The sequence below is a fragment of the Alosa pseudoharengus genome, unplaced genomic scaffold (assembly GCF_046254945.1).
Source record: "Alosa pseudoharengus isolate Yale_2024_CS ecotype anadromous, Long Island Sound unplaced genomic scaffold, YU_APseudo_1.1 YU_APseudo_1.1_scf_6, whole genome shotgun sequence".
Taxonomy (NCBI): domain Eukaryota; kingdom Metazoa; phylum Chordata; class Actinopteri; order Clupeiformes; family Clupeidae; genus Alosa; species Alosa pseudoharengus.
The window spans coordinates 9063342-9082699 of NW_027468848.1; the positions used below are offsets into that span (position 1 = coordinate 9063342).

The 19358-nt window shown below is 38.8% G+C and overlaps 1 protein-coding gene across 2 annotated transcripts in view; it reads left to right on the plus strand.

The window, feature by feature from the left end:
• LOC143105763 (uncharacterized) overlaps nucleotides 1-15579 on the plus strand; it is a 50321-nt gene extending 34742 nt beyond the window's left edge. The window contains exon 2 of one of the 2 annotated variants that reach the window (XM_076269871.1): nucleotides 13926-15579. In XM_076269871.1, coding sequence (XP_076125986.1) covers nucleotides 13966-15396 — 1431 coding nt within the window. In that variant the 5' untranslated portion in view covers nucleotides 13926-13965 and the 3' untranslated portion in view covers nucleotides 15397-15579. The remainder of the gene's footprint in view (nucleotides 1-13925) is intronic. The other variant, XM_076269870.1, reaches the window with a different exon arrangement.
• The last annotated feature ends 3779 nt before the right edge of the window (nucleotides 15580-19358 follow it).

The window sequence follows — 19358 nt, forward strand, 5'->3', positions numbered from 1 at the left end:
CAAATACGTGATAAACCCGGAAAAAGTTGTCAGGTATGTTTCGGTCCCGGTGAAGTGATTATTTGTGAAATTGTGCAACGACAGCCTTTTCAAGGCATTTCAAGGAAGGAGTGGTAGCATGCAAGCTCCCTAATTGACCCAGTACAGAAGGCATCAATAAATTGTTGGGGAGGGTCATGCGTTTTTTCTCAATTACTTTGGATTTTGTCTCAATGTCATTGTATTTTGCTTTTTTTTTCTTGCTGGCTGTAAAATACCGTATTCGCAACAGCAAATTATCTGGGAAAAATAACTATTTTTGGTTTCAATATTGCTAGCATTTTTACTGTGTATTTAAACTTCTCTCTGTAGATACCGTAACTTTCACTCTTGTATGGAAATACATAAAGCATATGAAAGACAGAAAAGCATTAGGTTTTGAGCAACAGTGTGTACATGATGTATCCAAAATGTCATATTATGACAAAAGTGTTTATAATGTGAGGCGAATGTTTGCTTTAAACATGTGTTTATGACATTTTGAATGTTGTGTGTCATTTTGCTGTAGATTTGAGGCATTTTGCATTTTGAGTGAGCAATTGTGGGTTTTGTGTGTGGAGTTTTGAAAAATAGACACAGAGTTTTGAAAACATGTGTAAACAATTGTAAAAAACTGTAATTAACCACATTATAATCAATAGGCCAAAATCATAATTGTGTATCTGTGCCGAATTTCGTAATTCAAGTCCAGTGCAGAACTGATAAGAAAATCATAAGGCTATGTATCTTGAAGTTCCAGTATGTGAGAAACTTGACATGCCTTAATATCTCCAACCTCAAGTATGCAGCTAATAAGGAAATAGAATTGTTATTTAATTAACCCTTAGAACCCTAAGCTGTTTTTAGGGCATTTTCACTACCTTTATTCATAAGGATTTATTCTGGTCATTGTAAGTGCCACACACATATATTATATATTGTTTTTTTCAGGAGAGTTTAGGCTATTCAGATCTGCATGTATTAATACTAGCATTGATTTTATTTTGATTTTTAAAGAATTAAAATATAAAAAGTGCATTATAAAAATTCTTATATTTCGACATGTATCTCACCACAGCAAGCTCACAGCTCTACATGCATTTCATGTGTGTGTAGGGCAGACTGTCCTGAATCGGGCAATATAATTGCCATGTTGGAGGGATACTCTGGGGCTGAGCAATTTACAGAAATATTTGCTGTGTGATTTACGGAAATAAATGCCATTTTTTATTTAGTGATGAAAAATGACCTTTCTGCGCTCCATATCTGTGACACGAACTGATCTGACCTGACTTGACCCGAGGTTGCGTGTTAGCCTGCGTGCCTGTGTGTATGCAGTCATAATAATTCTCAACTCTTTACTGCATTGCCATGAACAAAGTAAAGGCAAAAAAGGTGTTTATTTGTTGAACAAATTGGGATGCAATGTGAGCCTTGAATTGGATGCCATGCAGGAATTTGCTAGGATCACAAAACCGGAATATGAACATGCTTTGCCATAGAGAAACACATGATAGCATTGGATTATAAACATGCTTTGCCACAAGAACAGACAAAAACGTGGGGTAAGTCCAGCTATATGAAGTTATTATTTTGCTGTCACTTCGTCTGTTTTATAACCCAGAAGGATGTACTTGGTATCAAATGATAGCTCTGAGTCTCCTCTTTCATCTGACATGCGTGGCATATGCGATCACGCGGTTTCGCGAGTAATTCAAACGAGAGTAATGAGTGTGCAGCGTTGGTTTGTGTACATGACGTTATTATTTTGCAGTCACTTCGTCTGGTTTTATAAGCCAGAAGGATCGATAAACATGGTACCAATGGATAGCCCTGTGCCCCCTCTTTCATCTGATATGCTTGCCATATCGATGCGATCACGGGTTCGCGAGTAATTCAAACTAGAGTAATGTGTGTGCAGGTGAACGCAGAGAAGTATTGACTGTAAATATGATGCAATTTGATTTAATTTCATGATTTTTTTAAAATGTCATACTTGATCGTACAGACAAGTGTGTAGTCTCGTTGGAAAGCCCCACTTCTGCTCTGTCGTGCAATAAAGGTTTCATCTCGCTGCGATGAACCATTCCGGAGCAATGTAACAGACCGAGGTGAAGTTAGTTTGATATTTGATATTCGGATATTCGACAGATATTCAAAAAAAAAACATTATGCGGCCGGTTTCACCCTGTGTTTGCAGACAATGTACAAACAGATGACCTGTCTACTTGCTCCCAACCGACCGTCTAAAAAGTACCTTCTGAATTACCTTCATAGTCTTTTTTGTCAATAGCTTTGACATCATGTGACCTAGTGACTCCAAACCAATTCAAAATAGTTATCCTATATGGGACTCATCAGACACACCTCTTTTTATAGTCACTATATGCACACAGTATTTTATATGAATATTTTAAAGAAAATACCTTATTTCCCATAAGAAATGGTCTCCTTTTTTCAATACCTCCCAAGCCATGTGACCTAGTGACTCCAAACCAATGCAGAATATTTATCCTATATGGGACTCATCAGACACACCTCTTTTTATAGTCACTGTATGCACACTGTATTTTATATGAATATTTTGTAAAAAAAAATACATTATATCCTATATGAATGGTCTTCTTTTTTCAATACCTCCCAAGTCATGTGACCTAGTGACTCCAAACCAATGCAGAATAGTTATCCTATATGGGACTCATTGGGCACACCTCTTTTTATGATCACTGTATGCACACTGTATTTTTTTATGAATATTTTAAAGAAAATACATTATTTCATATAAGAAAAAGTCTTTTTTTCAATACCTCCCAGGTCATGTGACCTAGTTACTCCAAACCAATGCAGAATTGTTATCCTATATGGGACTCATCGGGCACACCTCTTTTTATGGTCACTGTATGCACACTGTATTTTACATTAATATTTTAAAGAAAATACATTATTTCATATAAGAAAGAGTCTTTTTTTCAATACCTCCCAGGTCATGTGACCTAGTTACTCCAAACCAATGCAGAATATTTATCCTATATGGGACTCATCAGACACACCTCTTTTTATAGTCACTGTATGCACACTGTATTTTATATGAATATTTTAAAGAAAAGACCTTATTTCCCATAAGAAATGGTCTCATTTTTTCAATACCTCCCAAGCCATGTGACCTAGTGACTCCAAACCAATGCAGAATATTCATCCTATATGGGACTCATCAGACACACCTCTTTTTATAGTCACTGTATGCACACTGTATTTTATATGAATATTTTAAAGAAAATACATTATTTACCAAAAGAAACTGTCTTTTTTCAATACCTCCCAAGTCATGTGACCTAGTGACTCCAAACCAATGCAGAATAGTTATCCTATATGGGACTTATCGGGCACACCTCTTTTTATGATCACTGTATGCACACTGTATTTTATATGAATATTTTAAAGATAATACATTATTTACCATAAGAAACGGTCTCCTTTTTTTCAATACCTCCCAAGCCATGCGAACTAGTGACTTCAAACCAATGCAGAATAGTTATCCTTTATGGGACTCATCGGGCACACCTCTTTTTATGGTCACTGTATGCACACTGTATTTTACATTAATATTTTAAAGAAAATACATTATTTCATATAAGAAACAGACTCCTTTTTTTCAATACCTCCCAAGCCATATGACCTAGTGACTCCAAACCAATGCAGAATAGTTATCCTATATGGGACTCATCAGACACACCTCTTTTTATGGTCACTGTATGCACACTGTATTTTATATGAATATTTTGTAAAAAAAATACATTATTTCCTATATGAATGGTCCTCTTTTTTCAATACCTCCCAAGTCATGTGACCTAGTGACTCCAAACCAATGCAGAATCGTTATCCTATATGGGACTCATCGGGCACACCTCTTTTTATGGTCACTGTATGCACACTGTATTTTATATGAATATTTTGTAAAAAAATACATTATTTCCTATATGAATGGTCCTCTTTTTTCAATACCTCCCAAGTCATGCGACCTAGTGACTCCAAACCAATGCAGAATATTTATCCTATATGGGACTCATCAGACACACCTCTTTTTATAGTCACTGTATGCACACTGTATTTTATATGAATATTTTGTAAAAAAAAATACATTATATCCTATATGAATGGTCTTCTTTTTTCAATACCTCCCAAGTCATGTGACCTAGTGACTCCAAACCAATGCAGAATAGTTATCCTATATGGGACTCATTGGGCACACCTCTTTTTATGATCACTGTATGCACACTGTATTTTTTATGAATATTTTAAAGAAAATACATTATTTCATATAAGAAAAAGTCTTTTTTTCAATACCTCCCAGGTCATGTGACCTAGTTACTCCAAACCAATGCAGAATTGTTATCCTATATGGGACTCATCGGGCACACCTCTTTTTATGGTCACTGTATGCACACTGTATTTTACATTAATATTTTAAAGAAAATACATTATTTCATATAAGAAAAAGTCTTTTTTTCAATACCTCCCAGGTCATGTGACCTAGTTACTCCAAACCAATGCAGAATATTTATCCTATATGGGACTCATCAGACACACCTCTTTTTATAGTCACTGTATGCACACTGTATTTTATATGAATATTTTAAAGAAAATACATTATTTACCAAAAGAAACTGTCTTTTTTCAATACCTCCCAAGTCATGTGACCTAGTGACTCCAAACCAATGCAGAATAGTTATCCTATATGGGACTTATCGGCACACCTCTTTTTATGATCACTGTATGCACACTGTATTTTATATGAATATTTTAAAGATAATACATTATTTACCATAAGAAACGGTCTCCTTTTTTTCAATACCTCCCAAGCCATGCGAACTAGTGACTTCAAACCAATGCAGAATAGTTATCCTTTATGGGACTCATCGGGCACACCTCTTTTTATGGTCACTGTATGCACACTGTATTTTACATTAATATTTTAAAGAAAATACATTATTTCATATAAGAAACAGACTCCTTTTTTTCAATACCTCCCAAGCCATATGACGTAGTGACTCCAAACCAATGCAGAATAGTTATCCTATATGGGACTCATCAGACACACCTCTTTTTATGGTCACTGTATGCACACTGTATTTTATATGAATATTTTGTAAAAAAAATACATTATTTCCTATATGAATGGTCCTCTTTTTTCAATACCTCCCAAGTCATGCGACCTAGTGACTCCAAACCAATGCAGAATAGTTATCCTTTATGGGACTCATCGGGCACACCTCTTTTTATGGTCACTGTATGCACACTGTATTTTACATTAATATTTTAAAGAAAATACATTATTTCCCATAAGGAATGGTCTCCTTTTTTCAATACCTCCCAAGCCATGTGACCTAGTGACTCCAAACCAATGCAGAATAGTTACCCTATATGGGACTCATCAGACACACCTCTTCCTATAACCATTGAAAGCACACTCTATTTTATATTAATATTTTAAAGAAAATACATCGTTTCCTATAAGGAATGGTCTCCTTTTTCAATACCCCCCCCCCCCCCCCCCAAGGGAAGTGACGTAGGGACACCAAACCAATGCAGAATATCCTTTATGGGACTAATCAGACAAACCTCAAATTAATATAATTTTTGCACATACTATTTTATAGTACCCATTTATTTCCTATGGAAACTGTGTTTTCTCAATACCTTCCATATAATAGTAGATGCCAAATCATTTTTCATATTTAGGTGTGTCTGATAAGTACCCCATAGCAGAACAGTTCTGGATTGATCTGTGTTGTCTAGGACCCCTTATATGGCAGCTATTGAGCAAAACGCTGTTTTCCATAGGAAATAAATATGATATGAGTATTTTTTTTTACAAAATATTCATATAAAATACAGTGTTCATACAGTGACCATAAAAAGAGGTGTATCTGATGAGATCCATATAGGATAACTATTCTGCATTGGTTTGGAGTCAATAGGTCACATGGCTTGGTAGGTATTGAAAAAAAGGAGACTGTTTCTTATATGAAATAATGTATTTTCTTTAAAATATTAATGTAAAATACAGTGTGCATACAGTGACCATGAAAAGAGGTGTGCCCGATGAGTCCCATATAGGATAACTATTCTGCATTGGTTTGGAGTCACTAGGTCACATGACTTGGGAGGTATTGAAAAAAGAGGACCATTCATATAGGAAATAATGTATTTTTTTACAAAATATTCATATAAAATACAGTGTGCATACAGTGACTATAAAAAGAGGTGTGCCCGATGAGTCCCATATAGGATAACTATTCTGCATTGGTTTGGAGTCACTAGGTCACAAGACTTGGGAGATATTGAAAAAAGAGGACCATTCATATAGGAAATAATGTATTTTTTTACAAAATATTCATATAAAATACAGTGTGCATACAGTGACCATGAAAAGAGGTGTGCCCGATGAGTCCCATATAGGATAACTATTCTGCATTGGTTTGGAGTCACTAGGTCACATGACTTGGGAGGTATTGAAAAAAGAGGACCATTCATATAGGAAATAATGTATTTTTTTACAAAATATTCATATAAAATACAGTGTGCATACAGTGACTATAAAAAGAGGTGTGCCCGATGAGTCCCATATAGGATAACTATTCTGCATTGGTTTGGAGTCACTAGGTCACAAGACTTGGGAGATATTGAAAAAAGAGGACCATTCATATAGGAAATAATGTATTTTTTTACAAAATATTCATATAAAATACAGTGTGCATACAGTGACTATAAAAAGAGGTGTGCCCGATGAGTCCCATATAGGATAACTATTCTGCATTGGTTTGGAGTCAATAGGTCACATGGCTTGGTAGGTATTGAAAAAAAGGAGACTGTTTCTTATATGAAATAATGTATTTTCTTTAAAATATTAATGTAAAATACAGTGTGCATACAGTGACCATAAAAAGAGGTGTGCCCGATGAGTCCCATATAGGATAACTATTCTGCATTGGTTTGGAGTCACTAGGTCACATGACTTGGGAGGTATTGAAAAAAGAGGACCATTCATATAGGAAATAATGTATTTTTTTACAAAATATTCATATAAAATACAGTGTGCATACAGTGACTATAAAAAGAGGTGTGCCCGATGAGTCCCATATAGGATAACTATTCTGCATTGGTTTGGAGTCACTAGGTCACATGACTTGGGAGGTATTGAAAAAAGAGGACCATTCATATAGGAAATAATGTATTTTTTTACAAAATATTCATATAAAATACAGTGTGCATACAGTGACTATAAAAAGAGGTGTGCCCGATGAGTCCCATATAGGATAACTATTCTGCATTGGTTTGGAGTCACTAGGTCACATGACTTGGGAGGTATTGAAAAAAGAGGACCATTCATATAGGAAATAATGTATTTTTTTTTACAAAATATTCATATAAAATACAGTGTGCATACAGTGACCATAAAAAGAGGTGTATCTGATGAGTTCCATATAGGATAACTATTCTGCATTGGTTTGGAGTCACTAGGTCACATGGCTTGGTAGGTATTGAAAAAAAGGAGACTGTTTCTTATATGAAATAATGTATTTTCTTTAAAATATTCATAAAAAATACAGTGTGCATACAGTGATCATAAAAAGAGGTGTGCCCGATGAGTCCCATATAGGATAACTATTCTCCATTGGTTTGGAGTCACTAGGTCACATGACTTGGGAGGTATTCAAAAAAGAGGACCATTCATATAGGATATAATGTATTTTTTTTACAAAATATTCATATAAAATACAGTGTGCATACAGTGACTATAAAAAGAGGTGTGTCTGATGAGTCCCATATAGGATAACTATTTTGAATTAGTTTGGAGTCACTAGGTCACATGATGTCAAAGCTATTGACAAAAAAGATTATGAAGGTAATTCAGAAGGTACTTTTTAGACGGTCCCTAAGGTTGGCTGGGAGCAAGTAGACAGGTCATCTGTTTTCACATTGTCTGCAAACACGGGGTGAAACCGGCCGCATAATTTTTTTTTTGAATATCTGTCGAATATCCGAATATCAAATATCAAACTAACTTCACCTCGGTATGTAACAGAGAAGAAAGGGTGTGTTTTTTGACGCACTTTGCGTCAATCGGGTTCTAAGGGTTAAACAAGGATAACTTCTCCCCACTGTGGAATGCAGATAAGGATGCTACAAGGAAGGGAATTCAACACACTCAACACCTTACCATATACTGATGTCATTGTGGTTCATTGAGATATCTGACATTTTTTCTGTTAAAGATCGGCATGGAGACAATAGGACATTGTTGCCTTTGTCTGTGTCCTTATGTGAACTTGCACAGGTAAACTTGATCATCTTTACTTGCGTACGACTTCACACCAGTGCTTCAGGGCAGCCGTGGCCTACTGGTTAGTGCTTCGGACTTGGGGGGTTGCCGGTTCGAACCCCGACCAGTAGGCACGGCTGAAGTGCCCTTGAGCAAGGCACCTAATCCCTCACTGCTCCCCGAGCGCCGCTGTTCTTGCAGGCAGCTCACTACTGTATGCCGGGATCAGTGTGTGTTCACTGTGCTGAGTGTGTTTCACTAATTCACGGATTGGGATAAATGCAGAGACCAAATTTCCCTCACGGGATCAAAAGAGTATATATACTTATATTGTATTGTCTATTTGCTTATACTTACTTATACTTCAGAACAGAGCTGATGCTTCAGCAAAAGCTGTGAGTGTCGTTGAACACAGCTGTTCTCACATTAGCTGATTGCGATAAACATAAACCATTGTTGCCTAATTACCAATTATTCATTACATTGTGTAGTATCTACTTTTTAGTGTCACATATAGTATTTTGCAATATTTTTAAAATACAAAAATACAAAATACAGAGCCATTTCCTTCAACCCAATAAAATACAAATGACAAATTACTATTTTGTATTTGAAATACATATTACATGTTTCAGAAATACTACCCATCCCTGAGAACAGGCAGATTACATCTTTATAGTTGGCCATATGATGACATACTTAGGTTAATACTGTATTTCACCAGTTAGGGCACCAAAATGGCCAGCACTGTGTAGCCTATCTTGACATGTCTTTAAGTTTTTGGTTACAATATACAGGTAGTGGGCTCTCTGTTGATTTTAATGAGTAGGCCTAAGCCTAAAGTTACAGCATTTCTATCACAATTGACCAAACTTCGACCTTTGGTCTGCTTTTAACAAAATTCTGGCTATGATTTTTCCTTGTATTGCATCATGAGCCATCACTGTGCCTATTGCATTCTACTGTTGTTAGCCTTAAGCCTAGCTCAGTCATTATGTTCGCCCTCCATTAGAAGTGCAATGAGCTGCATTGAGCATAATAAACTGCATTTAGAATTCCAAATCCATATTTCTAGATATTTTGGTAAAAGTAACTTAAAAGGAATACAATAGTAGTGTAATGCCTTACAATTCAGATACAGATTACTTTGAAATGACAGTAATGAGTAATACATAATACATAAGTAAGTATATACTTTTTTGATCCCGTGAGGGAAATTTGGTCTCTGCATTTAACCCAATCGGTGAATTAGTGAAACACAAACAGCACACAGTGAACACACAGTGAGGTGAAGCACACACTAATCCCGGTGCAGTGAGCTGCCTGCGACAATGGCGGTGCTCGGGGAGCAGTGAGGGGTTAGGTGCCTTGCTCAAGGGCACTTCAGCCGCGGCCCACTGGTCGGGGCTCGAACCGGCAACCCTCAGGTTATAAGTCCAGAGTGCTAACCAGTGGGCCACGGCTGCCCAAAAAATGGCGTTGCAAACCAATGGTGGGCCCAGGTGCGACAGCGCTCCGCGGGTCCTATACATTACGATTTTGAAGTAACTTGCCCAACACTGATGACAACCAGCACTTTCTATGTGTGTGTGTGTGTGTGTGTGTGTGTGTGTGATCTCACAAAGCACACAAATCAAATCAAATTTTTTAAAAATCGCAAAAGTATCGATTCGAGATTCTTAGTATTGTTATTGAAACAATAATGTTGGTATTGTGACAACAGGAGTTGGGGATATGTCCCCACCAAAGCTGAGACCAAACCTACGCCCTTGTTACACACACACACACACACACACATACACAAATACAGACTCTCACACACACACATACACACACAAACACAGACTCACACACACACACACAAACACACTCACCAGACCAGCTCTTTCGGTTATCTTAAATGGAAAAAGATGTGGATCAAATTGTGTTCAGATGACATTATGGCGTTTTAGGCGTGAAACAGGATTTGGGCCTGATTGCGTTACAGGAACCAGGAACATCCGTTACAGGAGCTGTTGACTGTTGTGTAAATTTAACAACAATTGTCTGAAAGGTTGATGTGGCTTTTTGATAAGAAGAAGCTTAGTTTTGTAAACACCTCACAATCCCACGATTCATTAGATGTGTTTTATCCATTTAATCTGTTATGTTGTTTTAAGCTAGTGGCTGATGAACATGCATACAAAAGGGAGTCTGTGAAGTAAAGACAAGATAATAAAAAAAACAGACTGCTTGACACAAGGCTTTTTCTTCTGTAACGACAAGATAAACTAGATGTACTGCAGAGTGGTTCAAAATATGACCGCTGCCCAGTCCAGCACATTCTTTCCACAAAAACATCTCATTTTTGCTTTTTCATTTCTAACAAGGTGGTGAAAGGTACTAGGTGGTAGGAAGGTGAAATGAGTGGTTGACAATGACCGAAAGTCCACGAAACTTGGCATGCATTCAGAGGGTGTCATAATGATCCTACACTTTTGTGCAGTTTTGACCATGTCAGCCAGAGATATTGTGATTACAACACCTATTTTTGCTTTTTCATTTTTAACTAGGTGGCGCTATACATGAAATTAATGGTTATGGGATGGGTTGACATGGCCCTTTAAGACCAACATACAAAAAAAGGTGGTCCTCCTAGGCCCTACGGTTCTCAAGATATTCATAGAAAACTGTGTCCGGCCACCTTCAGGCCACTTGGTGTACAGTAACATAAATAAATGTATTGTATGGTCCCCCATGAATGGAATTCCAAAAAACTTGGCGCGCATTCAGAGGGTGTCATAATGATCCTATACACTTCCAAGTGAGTGGAGTTTTGACCATGTCAGGCCCCGTAAGACCAACATACAAAATAAAGGAGGTCCTAGGCCCTACAATTCGAGATATTCACAGAAAACTGTGTCCGCCCTACCCTCCTTTCGGAGGGTCCAGTCCGGCGGGGGGCGATGGATCAAAACGAAAAACAATGGTTCCATATTATCCTTGTGGGGCTACATGCCCGCCAAGCAGGGCTGTAGTCAAGACCACCTTTGTCGAGTCCAAGTCAAGTCCAAGACCAGGACTAGTCGAGACCAAGTCAAGACCGAGTCCAAAGAGGTTCGAGTCCAAGACAAGACCGAGTCCAAAAAGGTTCGAGTCCGAGTCAAGACCGAGTCCAGGATAGGAAAAAAAGTCTTATGCATGACAGTATCAAGACAATCATTTTGGGTTATTATTATTATTATCTAAAAGCAAAAACAGTGTGAACACACCCAGGATTTGTAAGTGTAGCCATTCCCCTACTCCAATATTATTATAGGGCTGTCAAACGATTACAAATATATATTTTGAAATGAATTAATCTCGATTAACCGCAATTAAAAAGTTCCTAAAGACTAAAGCTTCTTAAATGGCATATTAAATACAACATAAATCACAAAATTAATGAGTAGCCACAAAGGTAAAAGTAAAACACTTTTATATTATTTAAATGATAATACTGACACAGTAATTGTGTTTTAAAGTATTCATTTCTTAAGAAATACTACACATTTGATGCTGTTTAACCATTTGTAAATGGTGCACTGTCACTTTAAGCCCATTGTGGCCACGTTCTCATAGGCCTAATGATCTTTTTTTTACCAGCTCCATTGAAATATAGCCTATAGCTAGTCCACAAGCTCTAATATTGTTTGTACCACATGTATTGTACAATATTAACAATGATAAGCATGATATTAAGTTGGTATAAACAGCTTTCATTCCTTTGGAAATAGAAGCATGTAATGACATGATGCTAGCTAGACATTTTCTGTTTGCAATTAAAAGTGAATGATGAGCCTGAGCCAGTCACCTATAGCTAGCTGAGTGGAATGTGTTTCAATCGGCATAATATGTGCTTCATGTAAACAAATGATTGAAGACTTCAAGACTCACCAGTTCCATTACACAAAGGCAAAGACAACTCTTCATATTTTTGTCCATTTTTCAAATCACAGTGAGTGCAGCCTACATGTCAAAGTGCCCTGGATCTCACAGTTTATAACTGGTCAGTAGTGGAAATCGGATAAATCCGCAATCTCCTCTAACCTCGTCTTTGTTGCCTTCCTTTTATACGTTTCTTATATTAAAAAGGAGATATCAATTATCATCAACAACGACAATCCAACTGGAGCCTGCCAATCGTTTTCTTTCCCTCTCGTGTGCGCTCAGACGCGCTCTCAATTAAATGGAGTAGCACACGTTCAAGTTGGATCTTAATGGAGAGGACCCGAAAAGTATCATCTTTATGTAACTGTTGCTGTTGATGCATTTTGACATTGTAAACGTTATCTAACAAGGGTGAAAAGTTTGCAGTAAAGCTACTATTTATTGGCTAAATGTTGGTTCCTCTTCATCTTCAGCTAACTCCACAGACAGTAAAATAAACTCTCAGGCTTGCGGTTTTAGGTTTTGCGGCTTCCGTTACGTGACATCAGCCCCCCACAAAGGTAAACACTATTGCGTTAATATTTTGTAACACATTATGTATTTCAAAAATGAATCGCGGCGATTAACACGTTAATTTTGATGGCCTTAAAGACACCTGGACTCGGTCGAGACCAAAAGCCATATTTGGCAAGACCAGTGGCCGAGACCGAGACAAGACCAAGTCCAAATACTAGCGAGTCCGAGACAAGTCCGAGACCATAGAAAAGCGGTCTCGAGTCCGGACTCGAGTCCAAGACCGGACTCGAGTACTACAGCCCTGCCGCCAAGTTTTGTGCACCCCGGTCTTTCAGTGTCCCAGGAATCCTTGACAGAAAATTACACATGCAAAAAAAGAAAATGAAAGAAAAAAAATTGAAGAAAAAAACTCTAAACCTATATAACCGCCGCTTCGCTGCACGGCGGGCATAATAATTGGATATAGTTCATTGCTATGCATCTGCTAAAATGTATGGTCATAGTCAGTTACCTTGTCAACCCACACATAAGGCAAATAATAGCTTGATATGACAACATTTACATTTTTTTTTTTATTTACCACAAAGTCCAGTATAATACAGCCTAAACCATGTAGGCATTAAGTCAAGTATCAGTAGCTTAAAAGCTGTGTTGCAGGGTTCATTTTCCAACGAATTTGCACAATTTGCTTGTTATTAATAAACATATAAACTCTTATCCATTGTATTTGATGTTGTTGGGTGTCAAAAAAACGGAATATAATACGAAAAAGTAGTTACTATTTCACAGCGGTTTGCAGTGATTCTCCTTTCCCCCACAATGCATTGCATTACATCACCTTGGGGAGGCTACAGACCAAAGTCCACCTTGAGACCCTTGAATGAGACTTCTCAAATTCAGAAAATTGCATTAAACTAAAATCGGAAACGTTATGTTGAAAATTGAAAATGTTTTGTTTTGCATTGAAAATGTTGCATAGGGGGCATTTAAAAATTACACTGAAAATAGCCTAGGTCTCGAAGGACTAATATATGAGATTTTACAGTGGGTACTATTCATTTGATGTTTGCTAAGCTACTTAGCTTTTGACAGTACAAAAATGTATTTTTTGCAAAAAATATTTGTTAGTAATTTTGTGTGCCACTATTATGCTTGTCAGTGTAGACTGTAGATGCCGGATCCCAGTGGAGTGAACAGAGATGAGGCAGAGGAAGCTGGCGCTGCTGGTTGGCATCTCCACACTGACTGTCCTGCTGATACTGGGACTGGGCCACATGATACACCCGGTGAACCTGATGAGAGAAGAAAGACCCTCAGCTGAGTCTGGCCCGTGGACAGAAGAACCCACACTGCAGCCAGACCAGCCATCAGCAGAGCCTACACTGCCACCATGGCAACGGGCACCCACGGAGACCATCACCCCCATCCCAGGCTCCAGACACCTCATGGTGTCTGCCTTCAAGGATCACAGACTGGGCGGAGTCATCCGGGTCATCAGCATCATCTGCAGACAGGAGCTGCAGCCGCTCTACTGCGTCCTGTGTGCCAACGATGATGCTAATGCTAACGCTAATGCTGATGCTAGCACTGATGCTAATGCTCTGAATCGATGCACAACTTCACAGGCAAAAGTTGACGTGCACAGGGACCACTTTGGCTTTGCTTGTCACATGTCAGATGTGTTTTGCACGAGTCCATCATCACAGCAAGCCACACATGTTAGCATAACAACTAACCAAACCGCCATCCACAATGTGACATTTTTACTAATCCAAAACCAGAAGGTAAAAGAATCATTTAGGTATAACTTCACCATGTGCATATCCAACCTGTTTGGGGAGTACAATAATGCCCTCCAGTTGGCACAGACCATGGAGGTGTACAAGCTGATTGGGGTTCAGAGGGTTGTCATTTACTACACCAGCAGTGGCCCAGATATTGAGAAAGTCCTCAAGTATTACAGGAGACAGGGTATGCTGGAAATTGTGCCTTGGCCAATAGACAAGTTCCTAAAGCCTTCTATTGGGTGGAGGATTAACGTGCACCCTGGGGAAGTCCATTATTACGGACAGCTGACCACTCTGAACGAATGTATATATAGATACATGTACCAGTCGAAGTACCTCCTGCTTAATGACATTGATGAGATCATTATGCCTTACGACCATGCCAACCTGGAGGAGCTGATGGACTCACTACAGCTGCAACATCCTGATGCAGGAGTCTTCAAGATCAAAAACTATGTCTTCCCTAAAACGCAGTTTGAAGACAGCGGCCGATTTCGTCTGCCTCAGTGGAGCAACGTGCCTGGTGTGAACATCCTGGAGCACATATACAGAGAGCCGTACAGGTTGAGCGTGTTCGACCCCACCAAGCTGATTATCAACCCCCGGAGAGTGGAGCAAACATCAGTCCACTACGTGATTAAGTACTTCGGACGTGTGGTCACCGTCCCATTCGACATATGCCTGACTATCCACACCAGGGTGCCAAAGCAAAGACATCTTTCCAAAAAACAGCTGCTTGTGGACAAGAAACTCTGGCAGTTTGCAAAAATACTAATACCCAGGACTGATCAAGCACTGAAGGAATCAGGCCTGATCACAGTGAAGCCTGCCCCCATGACATGAATACACAGAAGATATATATAAAATAAAACTATTGCCTTTTGTTTGTGCTGCTGTTGTGCTGACTCATATCATAATAAGTATTGTGTGTGTTTACAAGGGTCTAAATTAATTAAACAGCATTTTATAAACAGTTGCTGTAGTATATTATTGACGCTCCTTATGGTGACATTGGTATTTGGAAATATAGCTAACTCCCATTCCCCGCTTTGATACTGTGCTGTCATTCTTCATGAATGTATTTGATAAACTGGTACTTGGTAAATGTCGTAAACCATTCTGGGTCAACTCCAGTCCACTAGGGTGCAGTGGTGTGTTGCCAGGTCACTGCACTCACCAGGTTAGAATAAGAGAAGAGAAGGAAATGGGGAGCATAATTTGAACTCCTTTGACTGAATCCCGATCCCATCCCTAAGGTCAAAGCCCTGAACCCTCAAATACTGACATCTGTCAGTAGTTTTATCTGTCATAAATGATCAAGTTAGCGAGGGTGTAAGGTTTCAAAGCACTAATAACAGGAATGGGACACCACCTGTGACCTATCATTAAATTGACAACTCAAAAAACGAGAGGGAGTTGACGCAAGGGCGTAGGTTTGGTCTCAGCTTTGATGGGGGCACATCCCCAACTCCTGTTGTCACGATACCAACAATTTCAACACCAATACCAAGTGAAGAATCTCGATTTCGATTAAAATTTGATTTGGTTTGGGGGCCCCCACCACCTTGACGCCATCAGTAAGATTGAATATTGTGTGATCATTCACATCAGTGGCAATCATAGAATTTGATTGATCCTCCACACAGACACACACACACACACAGAATGTGATGGTTGTCATAGGTTTATATTTAATATTTTGGAATTTATATAAACTTTATATATATTGTTAATTATTTATAGTATTTTATGATCTGCATAATTACTAATAGCTAAACATATTTAGTAATTTGAATACATCATATTGATAATTAAATTATTAGGCTACACTTGTACAGTACATCCCCAACCGCCCACTGCGGTCTTCTGATGAGCGTCTGTTGTATCGACCAGTCATAAACGCTAGGTCAAATTCAAGACTTTTTTCCTCAATGGTTCCATGTTGGTGGAATGAGTTGCCCAGTGCTCTCCGTTCCTGTGACGGTTTTGGGTCTTTGGGTCTAAAGGCAGATCTGGGGCAGCCGTGGCCTACTGGTTAGCGCTTCGGACCTGTTACCGGAGGGTTGCCGGTTCGAGCCCCGACCAGTAGGCACGACTGAAGTGTCCTTGAGCAAGGCACCTAACCCCTCACTGCTCCCCGAGCGCCGTTGTTGTTGCAGGCAGCTCACTGCGCCGGGATTAGTGTGTGCTTCACCTCACTGTGTTCACTGTGTGCTGAGTGTGATTCACGGATTGGGATAAATGCAGAGACCAAATTTCCCTCACGGATTTCAAAATCAAGAGTATATATACTTATACTTATACATGAGAACCGCATGAGGACACATGACGACAATTAATCATTTGATGATGAGTCCTTTCCTCTTGACACAATCAAAGAGGGTGGGCTACGCTTTAAATGCAGAGGGAAGACGCAGCTCTGGAGGGTCAGTTGGTCGCCGCCATAAACGGTGAGCTATGCTGGCCTCCGAGCTCATATGCCGGCCTCCGAGCTCATATGCTGGCCTCGGAGCTCATAGTTCTAACACCATTGTTAACCAATAAATGTTTCATCGTGTTTTCCGTTTTCAAACCTGCCTCTGTCTGCTTGCACTCCATTTTTCTTACAACACACACACACACACACACACACACACACACACACACACACACACCCATAAACACATCCCATCTCCTCAGCACACATATAAGCCACCACTCACATGTACAGTAAAGATCTGGCTGCTGCCTCTCAGCTGTCTGCTATTCTGTGTTCTTGGGGAAAACAAAAGACCAAAACTACTCCCTCATCTCTGCACCCCAGCAGATATTACAGCGTCTGCACCCAGGGATGGGCACAAATACATCAAAATGTATTTCCAAATAAAATACCAAATACCCACCTTAAAAAAGTATCAAAATAAACTACAAAATACAGCAGCCAAAAAATGTATCAAAATAAAATACTGTATTTTTGTATTTTCAAAATACGACAATTTTTTTTTTTCTAAAAGCCTTGTTTTGTCTATCCCTTCCCTACCTGGAAAAACATGAAACTGAAAGCAAGAGAGGTGAGCAAGGGGGGTTGGTGGGGGCACCTCCCCTCACTTTTATTAGTTCTTTTTCCAAAATTGCCATATAATAAAGAGCATCCTTCGAGCCTTTTGGATAACTGAAACAATATGATCATGGGGGAAAATAGTGCAAGGACATAGTGGTCATAGCCTATAGTGTTTAATAGACTAGCACACAGCGTTAAATAGAATAGTTGCATAGGCTACAATACAAGCAAATAGGCTATAACAGACTCACCACTATCAGGCCTAGGCTACAGCTGAGTACAAAATCTCATCATCACTGTGTCTTTCCATTCATTTTGAAATGTTCTTGTAAGATCCTGCTCAAAAGCCAATTGCACATAGGGCCTTCTGATAATATTGCAACATTGAACGTAGGCTATGTGATCGCTCAAAATGTTCTTTAACATAACTCTAACACATTTACGATTGAATGAATTCCATGGACCCGATTTTCACCTCAACAAAGGAACCAATCACAGAATGGAGGGGGGACAGCAAGACGATGATGACACACTGAAGCGGTTATGAGCTACGTACAGACGCATTTGATAGACATTCGTAGCACCCAATAAATGGCTCTGAGCATTCATAAACCACGTCTCAAATACGAGAAAATTGATGTGTAGTTCCCAGACCCAAACTCAATGAGATGAGGCTATGTGGCTAGGCAGAGGCACCACATATGATGGAAAGTTTAAGAGCGAACAGGACACTCGGCAGCTTTTAGTATCTGCTCTGACAGTCCACTTTTATTAACTGTTAGTCTACTGTTTGAGTTTAGAGATGTACTGTTTTACAGCAACAGGAATGCCGACTCTACAACTGTTGCACTTCCCAGCCAGTTGGCGTAATAGATTGCCCACTATGAATCAGTGACAATAATTCAAAGACAAACAATCCAAATGGATGACTTATTTAGAAATTTAAGCTAGGTAGCATTTCATCACAGATGAATAATTTTGTATACACCTGAAACTGGTGTGCGCACAACCTCTATCAATGTAAATAAAAAAGGTTGTCACATTAATACCATCCAATCAGTTAAGTCAATTAGAAGCCAATCATTATGACATTATCAATCATTTCTTATTTAAAATGGGCAAAATTGGAAATGTCCTTGTTTGATGTATCTTGTCAAGTTACCATAGCACTGAAATATTTCACAGGTCAGAGAACATAGACAAATTTAAAGTCTAGAAAAATCAGTCCAGCAAAGGAAAATAAACTCTCTACTGAAGCAGAGGGGCTTGACCATGCAAGGGTACCACAGACAGACAGAGACAGAGAATTTGTGCTTTATAGATATAGATATAGATATATAATCACAGTGTTTCACAGAAAGTATTTTACAGTATTTTGAAAATACAAAAATACACAACACTGAAGTATTTTGATACAAAATACGAAGGCATTTTCATTATCTCAATAAAATACAAATTACAAAATAGTATTTTGTATTTGAAATACATATTTTAAATACATGTATTAGAAATACTGCCCATCCTTGTCTGCACCTCTGGACCTCTGCTGGAACACACATCAGCACACATACACACACACTACTGGGTGGGAAATGTGTTGATGAGCCCAGTGTTTCACCCCCTCTGATCCTCTCCCACAATCCATCTCCTCTCCCTCCTGCTCCCCCTAACCCTCCTTCCCCTCCCCCAGGTGTTCAGGCCTTTAGATCCTCTGTGTGTGATTGGACACGTGTCTGATGGAAGGTCGAAAGTGAAGTTCATTAAG